The sequence below is a fragment of the Cloeon dipterum genome, chromosome 1, assembly GCF_949628265.1.
Source record: "Cloeon dipterum chromosome 1, ieCloDipt1.1, whole genome shotgun sequence".
In the NCBI taxonomy this organism is placed as follows: Eukaryota; Metazoa; Arthropoda; class Insecta; order Ephemeroptera; family Baetidae; genus Cloeon; species Cloeon dipterum.
In genome coordinates, this window is record NC_088786.1 from 18,143,228 (window position 1) to 18,170,229 (window position 27,002).

The 27,002-nt window shown below is 38.7% G+C and overlaps 1 protein-coding gene across 2 annotated transcripts; it reads right to left on the reverse strand.

Annotated features, from left to right (window-relative positions):
• Positions 1–617: 617 nt before the first annotated feature.
• LOC135948386 (neuropeptides capa receptor-like) lies at positions 618–27,002 on the reverse strand. Of its 2 annotated transcripts, none has more exons than XM_065497617.1 (6): positions 26,659–27,002; positions 5,140–5,230; positions 4,890–5,088; positions 4,398–4,617; positions 3,638–3,839; positions 618–3,070 (listed from the first exon to the last, which is right to left on the reverse strand). In XM_065497617.1, the coding sequence occupies exons 1-6, from the start codon at positions 26,900–26,902 to the stop codon at positions 2,710–2,712; spliced, it is 1,317 nt and encodes a 438-aa protein (XP_065353689.1). In that variant the 5' UTR covers positions 26,903–27,002; the 3' UTR covers positions 618–2,709. The 2 variants fall into 2 exon arrangements, with proteins under 2 accessions (XP_065353689.1, XP_065353688.1); XM_065497616.1 differs by lacking the exon at positions 26,659–27,002 and adding an exon at positions 21,533–21,966.

Sequence of the window (27,002 nt, forward strand, 5' to 3'; positions counted from 1 at the left end):
CAGCAACGCTCGAGCTGCTCTGTTGCATCGGAGAACGCTTTCAGCTCGAAATTAAAAGTCGGTGTTGCATTTGATCCGCTTCCCGGTTGTTTTTGCATTACACACTAAAGCGTTATTTGTACTAGTTTAGTTAGAAGATAATTCATTCTTGATAGAAAAATAAATATGCAGGCATCATCCTCGTTTACTTCAGAGTTTTTCTTACATTTTCCTTAAACAATTGCTACCAACATCAAGTGGATCTTGTTTCTGACGGTTAAAATTCATGTCTTTTTCACGTGTTTTGCAATTTATTTGAGGTAGCTTCTTTTTATGCTTTTTCTGCCTGTGTGTTAATTTACTCAACTGCATATTTCTTCAGTTACATAAAGGCATACGGACTGAAAGAGAAATTCCAAAACCTTCACATTACTTTTTGGTGTACATGGTATAAGTGTTGGAGGAATGTGATAATTAATAATGTTTACGAAAATTCATATTTCCCTTTAAGGACTGAAGAATTGGTGAGAGCGAAAAAGCTGCTCATATTTCAGCATATTTCATCGTGCATCGTTTCCCCTTTTTCATGAAATATATTTTGAAAGTCAAAACAAAATGCAGGAGAAGAAATCAAAAGCTTTTGAATGCCCGAGTTTTAAATTCTCTGTTTTTATTGCCATTTTGGATAACAACAAACAAATGGAATGAAATTTTCGTCCATTTATCTTACATACTTTTAAAATGCCTTATGCGTCGTCTATGACAATAAATTAAGATATTTTGACATTTCTTGTGCATTTGCCACTCTTAGTAAGACTTACATAATTAACCATAGTCAACTCAATTTGGATGAGCGATCTCAGTCTTAACATTTAAAATGACATTTCACCATGTATTTCTAGCTAACACGTTTTAACGAATTCAGTCTCCTTGGCGTCAGCTCCTGAAACCGCTTGTCTACCCAAGCTAATTTCCATACCAAAGTTCAGCCGTCGGTGAGAAATGTAATTTTACTGAAAATACAAAAATGTGACCAATATTTTTTACAAGTCATGAAAACTATTTTAACATACACCTACTTGACTGAAAGAAAATGAAACTGGCATGGACTGCATCATTCATAACATAATTGGATAAAAACCATTTTAGTTACATCCTTGTACATACGTATTTCGATGATATGGTTGTCGCACCAAATTCTTCCTCCACCATTCTCAAGAAGACTCAATAAATAAATTATTCATCTCATCGTTTCAACGAACATTATATAGCGCTGATTGCAGCAATTCTACATTGTAATGAGCGTTTTATAACGTCATGACATGATTTTCATCGATTAGCTTTTGGTATAACGTTTGCTCTGGGCCCATCGATGCAATAATGGTTGGAAATTAGCATCACAATGTGCGCAGTAAATGTTCATTTTCTATAATAAGTGGTGTTCTAAAATATCGTTTAATTGGGAGAAAACGTCAAGATTCCTTTATTGAAAATCCATTAGTATATTCCTCTGATGATTGAAGTAATAAAAAGATGCCAAACAGTTTTCGAGTTCATTTCAGCTTGAGAACATTTAACAATACAATATGTATTCAGAACACCATCAAAGAGATATACACATAAAGTTTGCCTGTTCTATTAATTTATTTAAAAAAAAGGAATGAAATCCTTCAAGAAATTATTAAGTGGCAGTTGTCTGAGTGCAAATCAAACGTAGTTGTGCCTTGTTTAATCCACTGTTATTTTTACTCAATAATTTGAGCTATCGGAAGTTTGTTTGGAACCATACAAAACGGAGTAAAAATATGCCCAACATAATTTTATCGCTCGTTCATTGCTGCAAATTTGTTTTAAAGCAGCAACAGAATTTGATTTTTGACAGAGTGCTAATCAATATTGGAAATAAATGAAACCAGGCTTCATCCTCGTTGCTTCAAAATCGTCGTTTTAATTTCTCGACTATAGTTTGGACGTCATCAAGTACGTCCTAATCGTGAGTAATCAATTAAAATCAATACAATATAATGTCACATCTCAAATTACAAAATTCCGACATGAAAATTCCAAACACTTCTTAACAAATATCACCCACCTATTCATGAGGTAGTTAATACTTGTTAAGAGGTGTTTGGAATTTTTTATGTCGGAATTTTTTAATTTGAGATGTGACATTATAATGTATTGATTTTAAATTATTACTCATGATTAGGATGTACTTGATGACGTAAAAACTATAGTCGAGAAATTAAAACGATGATTTAGAAGCAACGAGGATGAAGCCGGTTTCATTCACTTCCAATATGAACACAACCTCGAGTGGACGCCTATTTCAAAATGTGCTAATCAATTCCTGAGGGTTGAATTTTAGGTTGGATGCCTAACCTAATTCGACCCTGAGAAATTGGTTGGCAGTATCAAAATTGAAATCCCAGAGCTACTTTAAAGCTTGTACGCCTCAAACCATGAATCAACTTTTATAAGTTTCCACAGACACAACAACTCAATGCTGGCTGATAAAAGATATTGCTATAAAAAATATTTCATGACCTGGCAGTTTGGAAAACTGTTGACTCTTGAAGCTACCCTGATTATCCGTTCTCATAAAACATTTCAAATCGATTTACCCATTTGCCAACAAGTGACTGGGATAAAATGCGTGATTCCTCAAAGGACACGTAAGCAGATGCAGAGAGTTTAATGTTCCCTCTGGCAATCCGTTCGAAAAATGCCCTAAACCGTTGTTTCCTCTACGGTGTCGGCCAGGATGTCTGGTGCAAGCATTTTGCAGGATTCACTTGAGTCGGACACAGCCTCGATGATTCGCGTCGACTGGCCAACGGCACCATTGTTCTGCACGATCAGCACGATCGGCTCAAGCAGGCTGCTGTCCTCCTCGACCAGCAGGGTCACCTTGACCCTGGGACTACTAGCCGACTGCTGCCTGGAGAGCCACGAGGCGCCGCCGCCGCCGGCTGAGCTGCTTGACGTCGCGCGTTGGAAATCGCGCTTCGGCAGCGTACCCTGGTGCGGCCGCGACTGTGCTGAAAAGGTGTTGGCGCGCATCGGACTGTTGCCTCCGCAAAGTGTCGCCCTGCCAACAGATCAGACCAATTTAAGAGCTACTGCTGAATTTAAAAAAATGCTTTCTAAAATGTTAATTAATTAATTTTTTATCAATCAACATTGTGCGTGTGCGCGTGTGCGCGTGAGTGTTTCGTTGGCAGATTTGGTTCGAATTCAAAGCTAAAATTACATTACAATGGATCATTATATTCCTGAGTTGTCTGAAAACCATGTGCGCAAGCAGCTGTTGTTTCAAAAACAGCAAGCACGGTAACTTGCACAACAAGGGAATAATTGATTCGATTGAGCTCCATGCATTTTTTGTAGGAAAATTAATTTATAAAAATAGTTTGAAGCCCTGAGGAAAAAGCCCTGGTGGTTATTGCTTCCGCAAATTGTCGATCCAAGCCTTTGTACAGAGCACTCTGTTAATGAGCTTTCGCCTTCTCTCTTTGAAGGAATCAGGAAACATACGTAAACAGTTGGGAACAAAGGTTTTAATGAGGCGCGTTTTGCGTGGGTCTCGTTTTCAAACTGCCGCTGGCAACTGTACACAGTTCTGAAAACATGCATTTACCGCTTCGTCAGCACTCACTTGAAAGCTATCCTGTACTTGGCCGACATCAGGTTATACAAGATCGGGTTCACAGTTGACGAGAAGTAATAAAAGCAGCCGGTGATGTGGTAGATCCACTCGTTGTATTCAGTGTAGCCCTCAATCTCCCGCAAGTAAACGTAGAGCAAACGCTGCAAGTGGAACGGCGCCCAGCACACGAAAAAGGAAATAACCACCGCGGCTGAAACAACATTGTTCAATCGTCCACAGAAGAAAAATGTTTTAGATTTGAATTTTTTTGCGGGGGGATTTGCGTTGTCTGGAAAGAATTAATCCGAAATAGGTGCGATTAAAAATTTGATCGAAAAACATGAAAATACTTCAAATGACTAGTAACAGTTATATGTTTATTTATTCATTTCCGAAACAACCCAGTCTTTCGGAAAGTTTCAGGAATGTTAGGAAAAAATTCGAATCATCAATTTTGGACGCATTTTTTTCGGACAAAGTACGCGCTCCCTTTCCCACTGATAACGAATTTTTCGGCAATCTCGAGGCAAATGAAAAATCCTTTGTGGAAAGTTTGTTTGGAGCCACATTGAGTTTTTCTGCGCTTCTGCTGTTATTAATTTTTTGGATCCGATATTTTGCCTGCAGGCAATAAAGGTTTTCGCTGGATTAAAAGCATGCCAGTGAAAGATTAAGCAAGTTGCAAAAAGCAGTGTTTCCTCGTTGATTTTCCACGGTTAAATTAAAATTGTTTGACGATTGACGCAGTCAACAGGAATATTCGACATACCCAGCATCCTTAAAATAGATTTTCGTGACTTGCTGGTGCGATGCGATTCGCCGAGTGCCTGTCGCCGCGTGATGAGCATTCCCATGCGTGTGTAGAGTGCCACCAAAATGAGCATCGGCAGCAGGAAAAAGGCCACGCTGCTCGTCTCATACAGAGGAAAGTTATCAGGGACGTGAAGCATGCCGCAGAACGCCGACTCCTCCACCAATTCTCCCGATCCCTGTAGTAATATCATATTTGAGAGAAACGCTTTCTGATTATGATAAGTCAAAGATACCACCACTTTTTTATTTTCTCATTGGACCGCGTCTTTATTTTAACCAAAAAAATATAGTATTATAAGAAAGATGTTATGGTTGCGTTATTTTTGGGGATAATAAACCGTGACATAATCTTTAAATTTAATTGTTTTAGCTATGAACGGCAGCAATTTTACACGGTCAAATATTTTTTCTGAGCTTCCAATCACGATAGTTTAAAGAAATTTCCTACCGGTGGGTAGTCGAGGAAGTTGACCGTGGTGAACGAGGCAAAGGGCACCGCGCAGGCGAGAGACACCAGCCAAATAGCAGCAATGATGCGAGACGCCCTGCGCAGACCTGACATGGTGTACGCGTGCAGGGGATGGCAAATGGCCAGGTAGCGTTCGGTGGAGAATGCAACAATCGTCAGCACTGAAGCGTAGGAGGTTCTGAAAACAATTGTTTAAGCACAAGTAAACGGGGCGCCAGATAATTTTTACGCCTCTGAGATGAGTGCTCGAAACTTGCACAGCCCCTCTCCCAGGTCCCAAGGGTACTGGTGCCAGTAGACGTACAAGTCATTCGGCAACCCTGTAAAGCAAAGGAGAAATCAATTTTACTCGCTATATAAGCAATAATAAAGTTTATTGAACGACAAAGGAAGCTAAACACAATCACAAATTATGTTATTATTTTGTAAAGGTCTGTAAACTTCAGCTTTTGAAAGAATGAATATAATTATTAATTAATTTAACAGCGCAGGCATATATTTATCATAAATTTAAAAAACTGCTAATTGAGAGCAAATTTTCTCTTAAGTTTTGTTGCAATTTTAAAGAAGAAAAATACTAGTGTTCAAGATTTCAAATTAACAAAAGGCTTCAAATAAATTTACAATATTTCTGACACAGTTCTAATATTGATTAAATGCAAAATACAGTACAGCTATCCATCGAATTTCTTTTATTTGTACGAATTAAAATGTGGAGGCATGTTAGATGTGTTGTGACACGGGTCGTCTAGGGATTGATTTCCCCTAGACGCGCGTTACAGTGTGAACATATTTATGTTTGTGAAAAAGGCCGCGACTTCTAAGTCAAGGTGACAAAAAAATACATGATCTATTTGGAACATATGTTAAAAACCTGCTGCTGAATGAAAATATCATCATTCATAGCTCTTTTCAGGTAAACTTTACCTTTTTGCATTCATTTAACGAAAAATACAACGGACAGTTTTTTGAAAAGGGTTACCAACATGATGCTCAAAATGCTGTATATTATGTATTTATTAATAAAAGTGTAAATAATAGTACATTTTACGTAATTAGCTGCGTGAAATATTTGACGTTGTTTACACAGTGTACGTTCTGTTAACTTAAAAGAGATGCAATTAATATTCTTCTCAGAAATCCAACATTCCCATGGTTGAGATGGCAGTTGAGTTCGAAAAGGGAATCAGATATTCCAAAATTAAATTATTAAAATCATATTCAAAACTTCTCAACGATAGAGAAGCATCAATTTGTACATCGATTCCCAATCTAAGTTTGTTACATATTTGTAAGAAATAAAGCAAACTGGAATTGGATCCACTAAATGATAAAACGATAGTTCAAAGAAATTCCGTTTCTGCAATAATTTTTTCTTCCTTTCATAAGAAATGCTCTCAGAAAGTGCAGTTCTATTTCTATATTTTAAGAATGGCAAACGTAGGCCGCAGTGGAGAGCCAACCGGGAAAATACGGGCTCGTATAGTATAACCATATTTTGGTTCCGACGCGTAGCATTTTATGTGTTTGTGTTTCCAAAAGCTTTTCGCTAGTAACTTGCGACCCAAGTTCTGTCTAGGGAATGCATAAAACATATCAAATCGATTCGCCCGCTCTTCGTTAATATTCATGTATTGGAAACAAATGTTGCTCTAGGGCAAAGTGTGGCAGTGAGCATTATTTAAATGAGAGAGCGCAACACCAAATTGGCCGTGCTTTATACTGGGAAATATCAAGGGAGCAACTCGGTTGGGCTTGGTGTGCAAATTGTTTTGTTGCCACAATTATCACAAAGCATTCAATTGGTAATTGAAATATGAAATTATCTGAGCGTGTGATTCATTCCTTGAATTACAATATTTTTTGCATCACTCAAAACCCATTTACTGTTAATTGCTATTATTTGTTTCAGTACATCAGCAGTATTTTAATCAATTTGAAATATTATATTTCAAATTATACAACCATAAAAATTAAATAGGCTTTCTTATTGCCAAACAAACGAAATGGAGCACATCAAAATAAACATTTCAAACCTTCAAGAACAAGTCATTAAATAATCTAATAGAGAGGAAGTATTGTCAAGGTCTCCAAGCTGAGGAAGATGAATATAATTGTCCTTTAAATATGTTATTAAGATATGTGGTAAATTAGGTAATAATTGTGGTTCCCATAACCCCTGTCCCTATATATATATTTTTTTTTAATAATTCGTGCCGCGCGTACAACCTTTTCATGGCCCGGCAGCTAACAGCAGAAACAAATAAAAGCTTTTGCCATTTACATCATTGTATAACAAGTGATAACAGGTTGAGCTCATGACACGAAAATAGGGAAACGTTACAAAGTTGATTTTTCATGACGCAAAATATAATGAAAGTGAGTTCCTGGGTATTCAAAAGTAGCGAAGAGGATGAAAGCTGCTTTTAGATGCCTGTGTGTATAATTGTTCCTTTGAGAGGCTGAAAGACTTAATTCCACCTAGCTCTCTACAAGAGGGATTATTTTTAATTGTTTTAATTTTATTGAATGATGTCATTTTGTTATGTATTTTTACACTAATTATGTCTTAGGCTGGAACAAATTTAATGTTCTGGTTTTGAGAAGCATTTCATCGTCTTGATAGTCCAGGAAACATCATTTCCGTCTGCCAAGTCGAGGAAGGAGCGAAAAAAACAATCAAATATAAATGGTTGATAACTGCCAATGAGGGCAGATGCACTCGAGGATGCAATGATTTTTCTGTTAAAATTTAATGCGGCTTTCCTAGGTTTTTAGCACGCTGTTAATTTCCCGTATTATTCTACATAATTTTCCTTCTTATTGCCAGCTACTTTCAGTTGCTGGTTGTGACCCTAATTCATGAGCTTCCTGTCCCTTGTTTTGACATGTGGATTCTGCGAGGAAAAATCCAAATGAAAAAATAAATAAAAATCGACTTAAATGTGTGACACCTGTTGACAATCTAAAAAAACTCTCGCCCTATGTTAAAAACTCTAACTTCTCTCATTGCTCAAAAGAAAAATGCTTGAACTCATCCGGTTTGAAAAATTCGCAAATATAATATTATTTTGCTGTGCGCAACTAATAAAGTCTCTCATCTTTACTCCAACTATTTTTTATGAGTAACAACTATGCTAGTTGTGTATAACAAGGATTGCGATTTGCACAGAGACACAACCCCTTTTACAAAGCCTTAACATGCTTTGACCCAAAGATAAAAGGCAAAATTATTTCCTTTGAACGTCGTCAAAAGACTTTCAATATTCACATAAACCTGATTAGCGTTTGAGTTTACATGGGTGCAAAAACATTAATTAAATACAGAAACCGCACGAGTGAAAAGCTTTTTCCTTTGGCCGTGCCACTGCGAAAATTGATTCCATATACCCTCTTTCTCTCGGGCACTTGAAAAGCGACGCGTGCGGCCAAAGAATTACTCCGCCGCCTGCTTCAAATTTATGGTTCTCATTCTGACCTGCGCCCTCCAAAAAGCAGATAAGGCTCTTTTGTCTTTCAAACGAGATTTCCCTTCTCGCGCAGCTCAGGCAAAATCAATTACACCTCATAAGTCCTGAGATCCAGCAAACTTTTTAAATTTTTTTCCTTGCAAATCGCATGAGATGAGATTTTTTAATTAAATTAATTTGATCTATCAAATTAATTTAATTTCCTATAGAAAATCTCTTTTGACGATGATGGAAGGTAACTTATTGACGAGAAGAGAAATTCGAGATAGTTGGAAGGATACGTTTAAATTTATTAGCATTGACAAGGATGAATTTTAATATCGAGAAATCTCATTATATAGCACTCTCAATAATCTGTAATTCAACTTAATTCGTAAAGTGAGCGGTAGGATGGTTTACATGAAGAGGTTTTCATATGATGAAAAGAAACGAAAAAGAGTTTTTGTGCAATCAAATAAAAAGATAGCGAGCAAGTCGATCTCAGTCTAATTCCTTACTCTCTGCGGTTTCCTTTAAAAAGCAATATTGCTTCGAGATTCTCTTTCTCCCTCTCTCCATTTCGGTGACGTCATGGCATGATAAATAATGCGCGTTCCTCGCTCCCTTATAAGCTGCTATTCATGAGAGGTATATTGCGCCTTAGGAAGTTTGCCGAAAGCCACAAAATATCGTGTGTGTGTGTTGTTTCCAATTTTTGGACTTCTCGCGTCTTTACCAATGAGGGAATTCTTTCTTTAAGCGTGGAATCTATTTCCTATCGCGGCAAAATAAAGAACGATGCGTTTCTCAGTATTGCTAATACTCATGCGCTCGACGCCAACGCATGCTCGGTAATTGCCCCTCACAATAAAAGCACTTTCAATCATTTAGCAGTCCCGGGAAAGAGAGTCGAGCAAAAGAAAGGAGATGGACTCCGGGCCAGCGCTTAGAAGTCAGGAAAATTTAATTGCATAAGGCTGACGAAAGGAAGATCAGCGATCACGATGAAAGAGTTGGCTCCTAAATCTCGTCGCAAGGGAGGCGGATTGCCGATTTATTCACTAGGCTTGGTTGTCTTTTTTTAGTGCTTTTCATTGTACTGACATTTTTCTTAAGCTTCATAAACATTACCAAGCTGTTGGCTCGCAATGTTGTTTTTTGTACTTGCAATATACGAATCCGAGCCAGCAATGTTTTGGGGTTGAATGCGTGGTGATTTGCGCCTACATTTAAATCTCTTGCTTTGCAATGAGGAGTCCATTTTCGGATTTTCTTGAGGCAGTCCAGCTCGCTACTTTGCTGCTTTACACCTTTCTAGCACGCGTGAATTAATTTCACTTCAAAAGAGATGAGCCCAGTCCTGAGAAGTACCGCCGTCGTATTCGCAAAGGGATATTTTTAACAGAAACGCTACATATTTGTCCATGAATGTCATTCACGTTTGAAGGTTCAAATTAGCAAGCAGCGGGTCGGACTGCTTTTGCCTAGTGAAGGGAAAGAGTTTAAAAAATGACACCCTTGTGCGCATCTGCCTTCATTTGCATCTACCTACAAATGGACAGGTGTAATGCGTTTGAATGCATTAGCGTAGGCGTTCAACCCACACACATTTTTTTCAAACACTCGCAGCGAAAATGAAATTAAAAACATGTATATGTAAGTTTATGCTGTTTGCAGCTGTACAAAAGAGACATGGACTGCCAAGAGTTACATTTTATTTGCATTGCATAAAAAGATAATTAAATAGACTGAATGGAACAAAATGCGTTCGCCAGAATATTCCTTTATACAATTAGTAACAAAAGTAGTATTAGTTAATGAATTTTCATTGATCCGAGGCAGGCCCGGACTGGTAATCGGGCGCACCGGGCGAAACCCCGGTGGGCCGCGGCCCAAGTGGGCCGCCCGGACCGCCCAATATTTCCAAGACTGTCAAGCGGCCCGCGTTTGTGGCTGTCGCGGCCCATATTTTTTTAGTGGCTTTCCCGTGTTGGGACTGGGGCTGGAGGCAACACACGCTCTTATTATTCAATTCATTGTTTTAGCTAAAATAATTTCAAAATCATAGGAAAAATCTGAAAAAAAAAAATCGAAAAAATAAAGTTTCATTTTCGTTACGTTTTTTGCATGCCCACCTGCCCATCGCTTTGGCCGTCCGGCCCACTCCTCATTAAATTTATTTTATCATATTTCTGTTGGGGAGTGAGCAAACGGGAAAAACTATCATCTCCTTTTTTTCGTCTTTGCACACAGGAATATAAATTAAACCGAGAGCTTGATCAGGTACTACGAATCGGTGGCCCCCACTTCGAGAGTGAAAAATTTGCTATGCGTGTTTGAAACTAGCGCGGAAATTATTGAATGCATTATTTGGTCTGCGTTTTAATTAGATTTTTTTATGAAAATAGGCCAACAAACGGTCGAAGGAGCTAAAACTTCTTTTTTCCATTTTAGAACTTTTGACCGGCGGCAGGCGTGCCTGGCGAGCTAAAATCAAAGAGGCTGGCCAAAATTTTGCCAGGCTGGCTGTTGTGAGTGCTCTATAGAACACGTTTCTATTTTTATTTAGAAGTCAAATATTTAAAAAATTATGAAGAAAAAAATTAATGTCAAACTGATTTGTTCAAAAGGGAAAAAAGGTAATATTAATCTGACAATCTGACAAAAATATTTATTGCACTGAACCTCTGACAAGAGTGAATTTTGAGCAACACAGATTTTAACAACGCAACCTTATTCAACTGTCAAGTTTTCCAAAATAATTAGGCCAGAAAAGGTCGATTATTGATGCATTTGACGTCACTCCGTCCATTTCAGATGATATAAATTTAAACTGCACAACTAGATAATCCGTACAATTAAAAATCAGTTGACATGAATGGCAGCTTCCTAGGTGAATAGCGAGCTTTATATTTTTCCGCATTTCTACAGAACAGAAATATCGTGCTCTACTAGTTTCGGATAATGGTTCACTCACAGAAAATTTTTTCACTATGAGTATCAAAATGTTGTTCTCAAATTAATAATGCAACTTTGGGTCTCACAGTGAGTATCAGAGGCGGCCGGACGCTTCTCGTACTCACTGTGAGATCGAAACACTCGTTCTCAGTTGAGACTGAAGCGAGCGGCGATTTTTGTCATCACAGTGCTGAGTACGAGAAGCGGCCGATCGCTTTTGATACCTTTTCTTGCGCAAAAAAAATCAAGTAATGAATTCATTCCATGAGATTTTTGGTCGGAAGTGGTCAAAATTTCCTCTACTTTACGCATTTTTTTCTTTTAAATTGCCTTTTGCTGCTTCAATTTCTCCAAAAAGTTCTCTAAAAATTTTTGAAGTCGAGGTCATGAGCAAATAATTAGAAAATTATTGAAAACTGAGATTCAAACATGGTCTGCAAGAAAATGGTAAAAAAATCGAAAAAACTTTTTACCACTGCACCGCGTTTTTTTAAATGGCGGTCTTTTCCAATCCTGCTCTCTATCCATCAAGGAAGCTGCCTTTTATTTCAATTGAAAATTATAAAAGTTCGGTTGGGGGGGAGGTAGTGGGCCGCGGTGGCTCGGTGGGCCGCGAAAATCAAAAGTCCCCGGTAAAAAATTTGGTGCCAGTCCGGGCCTGATCCGAGGGAGATGCCGATCATAAATTTGGCTTTATTTACATTATAAAAAACATTTTTTCGTCTGAATTTTGGTGAATCGCCGTATAAGCACAGTTAAATAATTGATTTTAAAAATTAATTGCAACACCCCATTAGCTATTGAAAGTGCCTCACCGAAAATAAGAAGAAGAACGTCGGCAATGGCGAGGCTGACCAAATACTTATTGGTAATGGTGCGCATTTCCTCGTCGCGCCAGATAACGAAGCAAACCATGCCATTGCCGAAGAGTCCGGACGCGCCGATAACCGCGAACAAGGCTGAGATGGGCAACAAAACTGACAGAGGCAGCCTCTTCGCGCCGAGCGTCTTCTCGAGAAACTGCTGCTGCGAACAGTTCATCCTCTCATCCACCACTGAATGAAGCCGTGGCGACTGAGGGAATTGTTAAACATGACAGCAGCTGTAATGCTCCTCTGCAGCTTCTTTAATGCACGCAGTCTCCTAGTCCTAGAGTGCACACTAGTGGGTGTTTCAGCAGGGCTGGGAGCAGCAATCGAGATGCATAAATAAATCTCCGCACTCACGCAATCAATAAAGTTTCCTTCTCAGGAAATACCTCAAGATGCTCGGAAATCTAAATTTTTCTCTGCAAACTGATCACTGTGAAGCTTCAATAAAAATTAAGTACAATGTATATTTTAATCGAGTGACTATTTAATTCTAAGCTTTTTGTAGATAGCCACTTAAACCTTAGATATATTAATTAATTATATCTTTAATGTCTTTTGGCAAGGTCATACAATAGACATGGTTACATTTCTAAATATATGCCCACCCCCCAATTGCAATGCACAAAAAATACAAACAAAAATCATAAATTTTCAACAAATGCCATAAATTCACCTGAATCATAAAATTTCCTTTGGGAAAGAAATTCTTTTAAGGCCGATACAAATTGCTCGTATTGCGGCTCATGCCGCAGTGAACCTGAATCACATATAATATGTATGTATAGTTTTATGTAAAAGTTTTTCCCAAACATCGCTCAGATTCTCGCATTATTTCAAGTACTTATACCAACATTTCGACTATTTATAAACAGAAACTAATTCTAAAGCTGCCAAAAAAATCAGGTGCTCAAATTTCACTGTATTTTGAGCTCAACATGGCACACCAATTTTTCAATGTGACGAAATGTAAAAAAAGAATATAATTAAAGATTATGCTTGCAACATTTCTGTTTTAGGTATTTGCTATTTAGGAATTGGAGCAACTTCATAGGCCAAAAAATGAAATCCGCTGTTTTAGTGGGTAAATTGTCCTAAACAAGCGACGAAGATGTTGTAAAAGACATTATCCAACGGAATAAACTAAATAAAATTCCCTTGTCTGCAAATTACATGCCTTGCTAGGCTCATCCATCTTACTAATTTCAAGTGCGTTCAGCTCAAACTGCCAAACTACCCTCACCGGGACTATTAATTAATTAAGCCTATCTATCCTCCTCCGTGAATATTATTTGTATGTATTAAGTGTTTACTATAGAGTCTTCTGTGTCTACATAAATTAGAAACAATGCATGACGTTGACGCGCATATTTTGACGGAAATTGCGGCAAGAAGAGCACGATTGGGAACGACGCGGGTATATATCGCCTAACTTGTGATATGCGCACGCTAAGTTTGTTGGGATTTAGCAGCACTTTTGCAGGCAGCAGAATAAATAAATTGAGTTAACTGTCATTATCGCTTGTAATACAGTTTGTCGTGAGCATAAAATTGGTTTACCATTTACCAGGACCAGCAGCATCTCCTGCCAAATGTCCCACATTTACAAATTTATGGGTGCCAGAGTCATGCTGCAAATTTCATGAACAGGATAAGATTTTATTATTTTAATCTTTATATAGTCTTTTGGAAAAAAGATTCCTAATGAAAACATTTGCTTCGCATATATATTTTAATTAAACTCATTGCCGCACATTTTTCGATATATTTTTAAAATTCCATTTAAAAAATTAAAACTTGATTATAGATTGATGTGAGCGTTGTGAGTGAATGTGGATAATTTGATTTTTTGACGGGCTTCCTCGAATAAATGGACTAAATTTTTGTGGTAATTTTTCTAGTGTTGTCTCATTTGTGATTTAAGGATGTTGTTGTTGGGAAAGGACAAGAGGAGGGCCAGCCAGAACAAAAAACTTTGGTATCACAGTATTCGCCCAGACTAAAAAAAACATCACTCTCGTCATCAACTTTCCGGCATTATACATACATTCTATTGATTTATAAGTGTCAACACTTTGTGTAACCTTTTAAACTTCAAATTCCGTAAAATTTTCTAATTTCTGCAACTGTAAATATTAAAAGAGATCGATTAGGTCAAGAAAAATAACTGGTCCTCTAAGCTTATTGAGGGTTGTTGGGGATCATTACTCGTGGAAACTCCTGATATTTTCTGCAATCATCGTATCGATTGCACACTTTCTTGGCTTTTTGCTTCCGTAAAATTTTATAAATGTATTCATTCGGAAAGTTTTTCTGTCTAAATGTCTATAAATCAACTATAGTAGAGTAAGAATATTTTACAATTCCTAGGATGGAAAAGCTTGCAATCACTTTAACCTTTTCCACTTCGTTTACTTCTCGTTGGAATTATAATTATGCGCACTTAATAAATTAATCCTGAGAGTTCTAGCATATAATCCAAAAGGATTTTCCCTGTGGCACACATAAAGCAGCACCGTGTTTGTCATCGCAGCCGATTATTAATTATACATCAATCACGGGTGTGCGTGCACAGTAATCCCATTAGTGTCACACGTCGACTGGCAACTTTGATGATTTTTCAATTTTGACTCCGTTGTGTACCATCTGTGCTTTGAGAGAAATCTAAAAATAAGGACTCACAAATAAAAATTGATTAACAATTCATGCCTTTGAAACGACGTTTGAAATGTGTGTTGGCATTACATTTCGATTCCATTTGATAATTATTTTTGTTTAAACGGAATGGATATAAGCGATATATGTTCGAATTTCCAAAAAATCAACTCTCCTGGTTAGATGGTTAAGAGAGTAGAAAAGCGATGATGGTATTGTGTTTGATCTGACCGACTTTAGTATGCCCGGACGTGCTAACTGGAGTGCAAACTTTCAAAATGGAATTTATTAAAGGGAGCATGTATGCCCTTGGCAGTTTCCACACATAAATTAACATGCATTGTGCCACTTAAATGACCCTTGAATTCCGCTGCATACACCTTGTGATTTATCGAGGCAAACTTTTTATTAGCAAAAGCACGACACAATGCGCACATTTTTGGGGTTTCTGCTGAACTCTGAAGCTTTAAAGTTGAAAGCCTGCATTCAATATCTAATTAGCAGAGAGTAATTTTCAGCGCTTTAATATTAAATTGAAATGTATCTCAATATTTTGCAAGTACTTGCACACTCATATAAATAGATTGATTTCCTTTTGTATGGTATTAATTTCTCATTAGATAACTGCTGTGTTGTTAAAATTAATATCAGTATGGTAGCCAGATTCACGCGACGCGCACGGTATGGCCTCGTAAGGGGTACGGCGCTTTGAGGCGGGCAAATGACAATTTTGTAAAAAAAAACGACGATATTTTGTTGTAATTAATAGCGTTACATATTCATTAATTATGGTGATCGGATCCGAAAAACACTCTCGCGAAACTCGTTCAGAGAGCAAACAGAGCTCTCGGCTGCTAAAATTTCGAAGCCATCTTGTTTTTGTTGATTTTTAAATTGTTTTTTTTGGCGGGAACCAATTTAGATGTGCAAGATACACAGAATTATACAAAACAGACTGACTAATTACGTTCTAAATTAATAGAGAACAGCTAAAACCTTAGCCAGCCGGTTGGCTCGCATTTTTAAGGCATTCTCAGGAGTGTCAAAGCAATGGGAGGTATTTGAGCAGTTCGGAGATCTAATACTGGCTACCCAATGTCAGAGATGGCAAAAAGTGATTAGTTATTTAGTGACTCGAAATGCTCAAATTGCTCAACGGGCTCAACGCCGACTCGCTACTTGCTGGTTTGCACCTTTCTAGCATGCGTGATTTGGCTTCACGGGACGAATGTCTAGCGTTTCAATGCAGTCCTCGGTGCGGAGGCAAGTGGCCCTTGAGTGGGCTGGGTCCCTGTGCGGCCTGGTGCGCCCGTGTTATCCGTTCGCGGTGTTATTGGGACCCGGGTTTCAGCATTCGTGCTAGCACAGTGCGCGCCCTTCCCGGTCCTCGGACAGGAATAAAAAGAGCAAAAAAACCTTGTGGGTGTAGAAATCGGAATTGTTCGGCTACGTGAGATATTTAAACTCCGCAAGTTTTCTCCTTAAGCGTGAATTTATTATCTGGAATAGAAGTTGAACTGTGATAAATAGGAATTCTATAAATATTTCAAATTTTATAAATTGCAAACACAATATTTTTACAATTAATCATATAGCAAGATTTCAAGGAACCACGATGAATGATAAATTAACATACAGCAATTTTATCAAAAACAAATATTGAATTTCAATTAAAATGCGCTCACCCCCGGGTCCGGGTTCAATTCGTCATCAATTTACACACGCTCTTAAGGCGCCCTCGGCCAACAGCTTGATAAAACACGGGTGTTGCGAGAGCTCAGGCGTGAGATCGCTTTGGGTAGTAGTTCAGACACTCGCGTCGTCTCGGCTGCTGTAGGGCAAGTGAGTACGACAATCGTTGCCGAGTCGGGAGCAAAAATGAAAGCTTGCTTTAAAAATCCTGAACCAAAGATAAAAACCTAGCGGGTTGAATCGCTAATGGAAGAAAATGTATGAAAAAATCATCTATACAGTACACTATACATTCTTTCGCTTTAACGCTTTTGTTTTCACAAGGTTATCAGTTCTCACCGTTTTTAAATACTCAGTATTTTTAAAACCAATTTGTTTGTTTGGGAACCAATATCATTTTTTTGTACTTTATCAAAAATTTATAATTAAATACAAAATTAACGCGGCCTCCCCAGAACATCCAATAATGTTATAATTGCGTGAGAGGCAGAGAATGTCAGCGAACGCGTATTCTAGGCTGCTCCGGCTGTGAGAACTAACGCACGTTTAGTTGTTTTTGCCTATGGGGGCGGCTGCATTTCACCAAAATAATATCCGTGCACCGCATCTTTCTCTCAGACACGACAGGCCCTTTCCTGACTTACAAAACGTTTACACAAACAACCACACGTCTCTCAGCAGCGCTGGATTTTCAGTGAGGAATTCCTGAAGGCCCTCAGACCCAGGAGTCTTTCACTGCGGGCGATACCAAAAATTTGAAAATATGTAGAATTTATGGCTCGCATGTCAGCTTGGTGGCTTGCATTGCTATGAGTGTTTAGATAATTGGAGATATTTTTAGCATTTTAAGTATCTATCTGCCCAGCCTAGTGTCAGAGATGGCAAAAGAAGTTAATTAAGCAACTCGAAATGCTCAAATAGCTCAATGGACTGACCACTAACTGGTTTTCGCATCTTTCCAGGCACAAATATGTCGAGCGTTTCATCAATGGCCTCGGCGTGGTAGGCGAAAAGATGCCCACGTTGGGCCCAAGCTCCTCTGCGGCCACTCGGGCCTCATGTTATCCGCTCAATGCATTTTAAGTATCTATCTGCCCAGCCTAGTGTCAGAGATGGCAAAAGAAGTTAATTAAGCAACTCGAAATGCTCAAATAGCTCAATGGACTGACCACTAACTGGTTTTCGCATCTTTCCAGGCACAAATATGTCGAGCGTTTCATCAATGGCCTCGGCGTGGTAGGCGAAAAGATGCCCACGTTGGGCCCAAGCTCCTCTGCGGCCACTCGGGCCTCATGTTATCCGCTCAATGCATTTTAAGTATCTATCTGCCCAGCCTAGTGTCAGAGATGGCAAAAGAAGTTAATTAAGCAACTCGAAATGCTCAAATAGCTCAATGGACTGACCACTAACTGGTTTTCGCATCTTTCCAGGCACAAATATGTCGAGCGTTTCATCAATGGCCTCGGCGTGGTAGGCGAAAAGATGCCCACGTTGGGCCCAAGCTCCTCTGCGGCCACTCGGGCCTCATGTTATCCGCTCACCGTTGCCATTGGGACCATATGAGCTCATACACCCTAGGATGTGCTCAGCAGAGGATCAAGAAAAATATTTTAAAATTATTTATAGTAGTGCATTAATGAAAATTAAAACCATAAAGCATATTTTAAGAGTGAAATGATCCCATCCCCGCGTGAGAGTCTCAGTGGGAGTGCCATCTCCTACAATGACAATCATTCAAGCTTATTAATGAAGAGACTCAAGGGATTTAATTAAATTTTCGCGATAGTATTTGCCCCGTTAATTGGTGCGAATGCCAGTTCAACAGCCGCACCTCTGCATGCCAAAATTTTCTGGGAAGAGGAAAGCAAATAGGCGCAGCACCGCGTTGGCAGCCTGCGCAACACGTACGTCAAGCAGGTTGCCTACTACTCGAACTGCACGCACGCACCTTGAACCCTATTTTTTTGCATTCCTCTCATAATCAAAGCATGCTTCGTGGACCAGACCATGGCTTTTATCTCTTTTGAAATTGCGGGCGGACGGGCGCGTGGCCAACGAGTTATTTATTCCTCTACTAGGCGGCTATTCATGTGCTTGTGATTTATGGGCAGTGGTTTACGGCTCCCATGCACACAAAACTTGCCACTGACTGACGTGCAAAATCAATGCTGCTCTAAACAGACGCATGTTTTGAAGCCAAGCTAATCTGCAGAGGTGCTTTGTCCCCGAGTCGCCAAAGGGAGCCTCCATTCAAGAAAAAATTTCTCGTTATTCAAGAGTGGAAAGTGCGTGTGATATTGTTTGTTTGTTAGTTGCCAGTTGATTACTTTTCTACCCTGCGGTCGCAGATCGAACTCTTCCTCGAATAACAGCTGCTTCAAACATAACGTCCCGGCCAAAGTTGTACGTTGAATTTAATTAATTTTTACTTCTTCGTCGTTTGACAATGTATTTAAATATTTTTTGGCAAATTTACAATGAATTTTTTTTTAATTTTAATTTCATGGCGGCAAGAAGCATGTGTGAATGAGGCACTAGAAAATTAATTTGAATAGGGAGTCACATAACAATTTTGCATAAAAATGTTCGGATAGTAACTATATTATAAATGGCTGCTTCAAAACAGTTTTGAGATAAGTTTTTTCGTCTATTTTTCTGATACGCGTTGTGCTTCGAGGTAACAGACTAGCACAAGTCATGGAATTCCAAGCAATTTAATCTCCATTTAAAACTAAACAAAATTTATCACTCTTTGCGCGATTTTTTGTTCTGATCTGTTTTACTATTTTAATATTTTGCACCAAAACTCGATCTGAAAGTCAATTTTGAGTGGGATAAAATTTTTTCACTGAAAAATTCTACGTAAATTAATTATTAGTGCTTAAAACTATGAAATAGGCATTTGCTGAAGTTTTTCAAAACTGTTGGCTTTATTGAAAAACACTGGTTAACCATTTTAATTCAAGTTAGTTATATTCAAGATTAGATTTTTTGAACAATATTTGATAAAAATATAATCATTTTGCACCAAACAATGTATTTAAACGACAAAAAATTTAGAGAGAAAAAAAATCAAACTGAGATTGTTCATAATTTTTACCCAAATAAAAGACAAAAATCAAAGCAGCCCAACTACTTCCTCCATATATGTCTTGCAAAGGGATAGAAATTTATACAATTTTCCCCTTTTTCCATCCATTCATTTTCAGTAACAATTTTCAATAGGATAATATTATCCCCAGTATATTTCCTCAGCTTCACTATGAGATTTGCGTTTGGAGCCATATGTCAATGAATTGTTGTACTGTGGATTTTCAAAGGCTCTGCTCGTTTCTTTTATTTTGTTTCTATTTGAACGCTGGAATACGTTCCGTGAAATTTATTCACGCATGCTGGAAAGGCGCAGATCAGTAAGTTGCGAGTTGGAAGCTTTCACAATTCTCCTAAATCTGAACAGGCTATGGTTATTGCAATGCAAAAATTGAGTCAAAATGTATGCTCAAATTAGCCAGCAGTCGACCCCCAAACATCGCCAAGATTTTCACATTTCGAAGCATGATGTTCTCAACAATGAGAGCCAACTGCTTGGTTAAATCCTGTCAGTGTGATCACATAAAAATAAAAATTGGCCTCAAATTTAGACTAATCCACATTGGATAATTTTTGGTGTTCACTTCTGGGTTCATGGTTGTTGGTCAAACAACTGACGCCAATTTCTGGAGAGGTAAACTTTGCCGGCAGCGGCGATTGCCAGTAATTGCTCACAATAAAACACAAATTCGAGTGTTGCAAAAATCGCTCTACAATTCAAACAACAATTAAAATTCGACCCTTTTTCGGAAGTTCCTGACAACCTCCGTAAGGAGAGTAAAGCTTTATGTACTTTTCGCTGCCTCAGCGAAATACGGGCTGCAAGAATTCAATTGATTCCACGTACATACTAGTTAACCAGCAGCAACAATGGTACTCTAGAAAGCTTGAACTCAAAATACATTATTCCTCCATGGCACACTTTGCTAATATTAAGATGTCTTCAGTGATTAGCAAGGTTGGTAATCAAGTCGAGCAAAAATATTATCGATCTTCCGACGTTGCGAAAATTGCGTTGCTAATGTTCGCTTGCGGCAAATTGTGCGATGTGCAGTGAACTACATGCATTATAACTCTGTCGCACCATTTACCTTTGCTGAGTGCAATTCTAGTCGATCTTTGTGCGCACAACGTGACTCACGTTCCTCGGGTAGCACAGCACTTTTGCCGCTTGCTTGATTAATTGCACTTAGCAACACATTTATTAAAAATGTAATAAACTAGCATTTTACACGCGAGAACACGTTCCCCCGTCTGATGCAGCCTGGCAAGCCGACATTTTTAAACAGATGCAATCACAAGTCTGGTGTGTTTTTCACTACCGTTCGATTGTTTTGATAAAATATGACAATTTGCCAAAAAATTGTTCTCGCTATTTATCGTTCGATAGAGTGACGCCTCCTTAATTCAAAAGTCAACATTTTGTGAAATTTTAAACTGTCGTTCGTTCATCAAAAGTGGTCGGATTTATATCAACTGTACACATTTTAGGAATCAGCTCAGCGAGATGAATAAAATAATATGCGATTTTCATGCTTTTGAAAAGGTCACGATTTTTCCAAAATTTCCAACAGAAAAGAGCACTTGGGAAACCGCGTGCTGAAATGTAACGGCTCCTGGAAGTCTCATGTTTTTGTCCAAGATAGTTTTCATAAATATTAATGCTTTATACATGAAAATCCTAGTTTGATTTTCCCATATAGTCATCTTCGTGTTTTTTTTCATTCAAATGCTGACAGTGCAAATGAAATCAAAATAAAAATTTTGGCCAGGTTTATTTTTTATTTTCAGGTTCACATGTAAATATAGACTAAACTCTCCATGCTGCAAATTTTGTCGATAAAAAATGCCTCACGGTAGCGAAAAAAACACCTGTTACACCAAAAAAAGGCAGCAGCCGGCGACTCACCGAAGACGAGGATGGTGACGTCAGCGACCGCGAGGCTGAAGAGGTAGTAGTTGGTGGCGGTGTGCATGTTTGGGTGCTTGGCGATGACCATGCAGACGATGACGTTGCCTGCGATGCCGGTGATGAAGATGAGCGCGTAGAGCACGGTAATTGGCACGACGATGTGCAGCGGCAGCGTCTGCATTCCGAGCCGGGACTCGAGGAACTCCTGCAGGTTGATGGTGTTTGTCTTGTTCATCCTGTCGAACGGGAATGACAGGTCGGCGGCACAGCCGTCGCTGCCTATGCTGCGCCTCGGCGACGACGGCACATTCGCAGTGATCACACGCACCAGGCGCATAAGCACCACCGCCGAGGAGAGAGTGAGAGAAACAAGATCCACCCACCCCCTGATTTGCAGGGCAGAAATGAGGGGAGTGAAAGGGATTCGCACCGGTAAATAATTGCTTCCAGTCTTATGCAAACTCAATTTTCAAGCCGACTCGATCGCGAGTTGTATTTAATTTGGTCGTGGCATTTAATGGATTGCTGGCTCTTTTTGATTGCAACGCCAACGCTTCTCTGTCGTTTTATACCCGTGTGTATATTTAGATTTGCTGTGGTTGGAGAGCAGTTAGGGAGTAATTGAAAATTGGTACAGACGGTAAACAACTGTTGCCAATCAAAAGCGTGCTGAAAATTACTATTAGTAAAATTACGTTCAAAAAAAAAAGAAATACCTGCGCGCGTGTAATACTTTCAATATTTTTTTAAACTTCTTTCCGTACGGGAAAATTATTTTGAAATAGGCCAGCAGTTGGAGCAGTCATATATTTTTCCTTGTTGAAATTCCGAGGAATAAGAAACAGAAATTCACTCTTTGTAATAGCTTTTCATTTAAAATGATGGCATTTTGAGTGTGAATTTTTGTGAGGGACAGTGAATAGTGGAGTTGACAAGATTTTGTCACTGGTTTCCTTCTTTTTGATCGTGTGTCTGGAATATTAGTAGAGTCGGACGTTTTCAACGATCACCGATTCAGATTTCTCTAATGCTGTGTTATGAATTTATTACTGCTTAACTGCTGATCCGAGGCCTGCAGGGCCGAAACAGCGTATAGTGCAAGAACGTCAAATTTAATTTTTCCACTCAAAAGTTCACTAATAGCTACTCATCTGAGCCGTTGCCTGTATTTAATTTCAGGAGAAAAAAATACTTTCACAAAAAATTTTCCATCTAGAAAGCTCCAGAAAAAATTAACCTATCTTGGTGCGTACATAGAATCATCTCAAGTTGAATATGTAGCTGCGTTCGCTCACACAATGCTTGCGTTTAGTTGTGCATGCATTTCCGAGATGGCGAGCATCTTGCCTCAGCGGGGATGGAGCAGAAATCAGAAATGCTCGAAATTGCGTGACTGACTTGCGATACTTCAAGACCACTGACTGCGCATTACTTCTTTACACCACTCGAGCAAAACTTCTTTCACGCCTGGCCTGTTATTCCTGATTGCGAAACGAGAACAGTTCACGAAGAAAATAGAAGTGAAGGTGAACTGAATGCAATTTTTCAATGATTGCTTTTCCGAGAGTTGAACTGATTGTTCGTTTGATTGCATACTAATGTGGGATATTTAAATGAACAAATGCGTTTGAAAATAAAGTCCAATCTATTTTAACTCTTGTGATGTTTTGAAGTTAGAATAAAAATTGCACTAATTTTGAAACGAAATATAATTCATCTAATGTATCTCGTTTTGCGAGAGTATGATTTCCTAAAATTAAAAAACGCTTACCAACCTTTCAAAATTGTAAATTATGTCAAATGGAACAATGATGGTAGTTAGGAACTGATGATCTTGAATATGATTTTCCAATATTTTACGTCACCTATTGTCATTTCAATTCTGCACATTTCCTGCACGCTCTAGTAATTTAATATTAAGGAAACTTTAACGCATATAAATGAGAAATAAAACTAGGAATTTAATAAAACTTAAGAACTACTTGGCAAATAGATTCTAGAAATTTCTGCAGTTATAGTTAGTGCTAATTACTGGATCGATGAAATGTTGAATGGCAACTGTGGAAGAAAAGTCTTTTCTGCCTTGATAGAGCGCAGAACTGGGCGGAGAGGAATCAATAAATAGGAGAGAAAGGAAGAATGACGCTTGCCTGGTGAAATATTAAGAGTGTGCACATGCAAATGAGGTGCGAGTGCGGCAGTAAATCAAAGAGGAGCAGACTGTTTTAATAAAAGAGAACGTGCAGTCGCGAGAAGAAAGAGGGCAAAATAGTGTAAGAACCGGTAAGAACAGTTCCACCATTTGGCCTTTACTGCGTGTTGCATGGCCCCGGAAAAAGTTCAGCGTCTCGGCACTTTCAAATAACTCACATTTTAAAGCAAACCTTGACTGCACGAAAATACTTTATTCATGCGGCAGTTGAAATATTTTCCAGAGAATCAAATAGATTTTTTGATTCATATGCGATCAAGTTAAAGTGGATTCGTACTGAAATATTGTAATAAAAATTATTCCTATCTTTTCTTAAAATATTATGTTTGGATTAGGAAAAAGTTATAATTTTCCCAGATTGCCATTTGAATTTATGAGAAAATGAGCTCCAAAGATTACAAGCTAATCTAGCAGCGACGAGCACTTCCTCCTGATTGAAAATCAGGATTTATTTCACAAGGACGGATATTTAGCTTATTTTAGTCATAATTTGCTCACCGTTGGATAGATCGTGACGAGAGGAATCGAAATCTAACGAAAAATTATCGATGAACGGTAATTTTAATATGGGGCTAATTCTGAAATTAAACTTTTAATCGGCCCTCAACCCTCATTTAACTGTATAGAGATTTTTGCTAGATTTAAGAAATAAAATAATATTCCGTTTCTGGGCTCACTTCAGCTTTGTCCCCCGGACAGAATCTTACCAACTTGTTTCCCAGAATTGTCGTCCTTTCTCAAATGCTTTTTCCTATTTGTAAACTGACCTTTGATAACATGAATGTACTGACTAATTGTGAGAATAAACAACCATACAATACAAATAATAAATTGAATGGGTCAATTGCTGGGCTAAAACACAAAGTTATGTTCATTTTTGCCCTAAAAAAATCCACTTAAAATATTCCAATGCTGGCGTACATTTAATAAGCCGATATCGACATATCCTGAATCAAAAGAGAAACGTGCGAATTACAAGCCTAGGGCTGCATTCTGCATCTCCGTCGTGAGCCTTTCCAATATTGCGTTCACTATTTGTTCAGCGCGCCTTATTTCAACTCCTCGCAGGACCATAAAGGGTCTCGACATCGGTGCCCACTCAATAGAACGAGTTGAACTCTTCGATTTGGATGCTGAGAGTTATTATTACAAGGCGTCGAGGCGCGGCTTAAGACATGATTAGTTTGTGAAAATGCCGCTTTGCCAGCGAGATAAGTAGCGTTGTCGACGGCATGAGAGACCGTGTGCGTATAAATATTTTAATTGTTGTTGTTGACCGAGCACCAGCTTATCACGGAGGTGATTATTGGCGTAGCAAACAGCCACTGGCTTTGGCTCGTGTTTGTTGTTCAACGCGCGGTAGCAGCTGTGTTTGCAAATTTTAATATTTCATGTCTGTGCTGGCTCATGGACAGTTGTGGGTTAAATTAATTTAGATTGGTTCCTCACTAGTTGCTGAATACATTATTCACAAGAACTATGTATCACGTTGTTTTTTGGTAAAATAATTACTAACCAAAACCAAATTATTAGGTCACACAGGGTTTGGTCATTATTAGACTTTAAATGAAGAAAACATCGAATTGATCCAAGCCGATAGATCTTTCTAAATTCATCACATCACAATCATTGCCCGAAAATCTCATAGAATTTCACAATTTTCCGCGCTTTGCGAGAATGACACTTTTCTAAATTTCCGGGGAACCTCACCCCCATTTAAAAATTACCGCAAGCTTCCAGTAGTCACTGTTAACAGAGCGTGGTTTAAATAAAAAGTATATAAAATTTTTCACTAATGGCCCTTTAAACAAAAATATTGAAAGTATGCTAGTTAATTTTATCGCATAATTATTCTCCTCAAAATCGATTATTAAATAGATCATTTTGTGCTAAGACTCATAAATTAGCAAATCCCTATCAACCCTTGATTATAATTCTTGAAATGCATTTGTTCGCGATGAAAAATAATTTCTCAAACGAAACCTTTCACAAAACAGCGAATTTTTCAGTGCAGCCCGAAAAGAGTTATGCTAAGATTGTATTGCCATTGTTTCCCAGACAGAATTTTGAAAGCATCCAATGTTTACTTTAATTAACTCTAAAATATACTTTTTGTTAAATTCAATTTTGCACTAAAGGTCATCGACGCAATTACTTATTTATTTAAATTTTATTTATTTATTTTAAAGCTGCGTGCATCACAGTTTTAATCAAATAATGTTAGGCTTTGTATTTGCTGCCTAAAGAAAATTCCCACAAAAGTTGTGGCAGGAAAACTACACACATAACGCAATCCTGAGCTTGCGGTTATCAAATCGGCAGCCGACCCATTTCACATTGTCAGTGGATTATTTTTCCACAGGTGTGACGGACGAAGAGTTCGGCTTGGAGTTAGTTGTCTTTCTCGCACGCGGCTTTATAGCCTCTCTCAAGATTGAGTGCTCTCACACAAAAGAAGACGGAAAAGGCAGCGGGGAAATCGCGTCCGTCGCATTTTTCTCCAAATTGGTATTAGCCCTTGAATTGAGCCGGCGATTTTGATCAGTTCTGACCTGACAATGGGCTGGTACGAAAATATGTTTCGCCACGCGAGAATTCTCTTTATGCTCTACTTTTTCAGAGGAGAGTTTAAAATCTCAAAGCTTAATAAAACCTACGGCGCAGTCTAATAAATTTTGTTGTGTTCTCCTCACATTGTTAGCTTTGGAAAAAAATTATTTTTATATTTGCCCTCAAAAAATAGCCGAGCAGTTGCAAAACCGCGTATTTTTTCGTTTTGCAACACTCGCGTCAGTGCGCACGGTTTAAATTATTGCAAAAACGACAGCTCGGCTGGCCCAGCATGGACGTGACATTGCTTTATTTTCACATGTGTCGGATTTCAACAAACGAAAAAAGCTCTCTCGCTCACCGAAAACGAGGATGGTGATGTCGGAGAGGGCGAGGCTGAAGAGGTAGTAATTGGTGGCGGTGTGCATGTTGGGGTGCCTGGCGATGACCGTGCACACGAGAACGTTGCCCACGATGCCGGTGACCGAGATGACCACGAACAACACGGTCAGCGGCACAACGATGGGCAGGGGCAGCGTCTGCACGCCCAACTGGGACTGAAGGTACGCCCTCAGGGTCAGGTTGAACTCGCCTGAGTCGTTCATCACTTGGCCGGCCTTTTTGCTCGCTGCAGGCCGGCTAGCTCGCTGCGCACTTTCAGAATCCGACGACTGACTGGCTGTCTCACAGCCGCAGACAAACAAC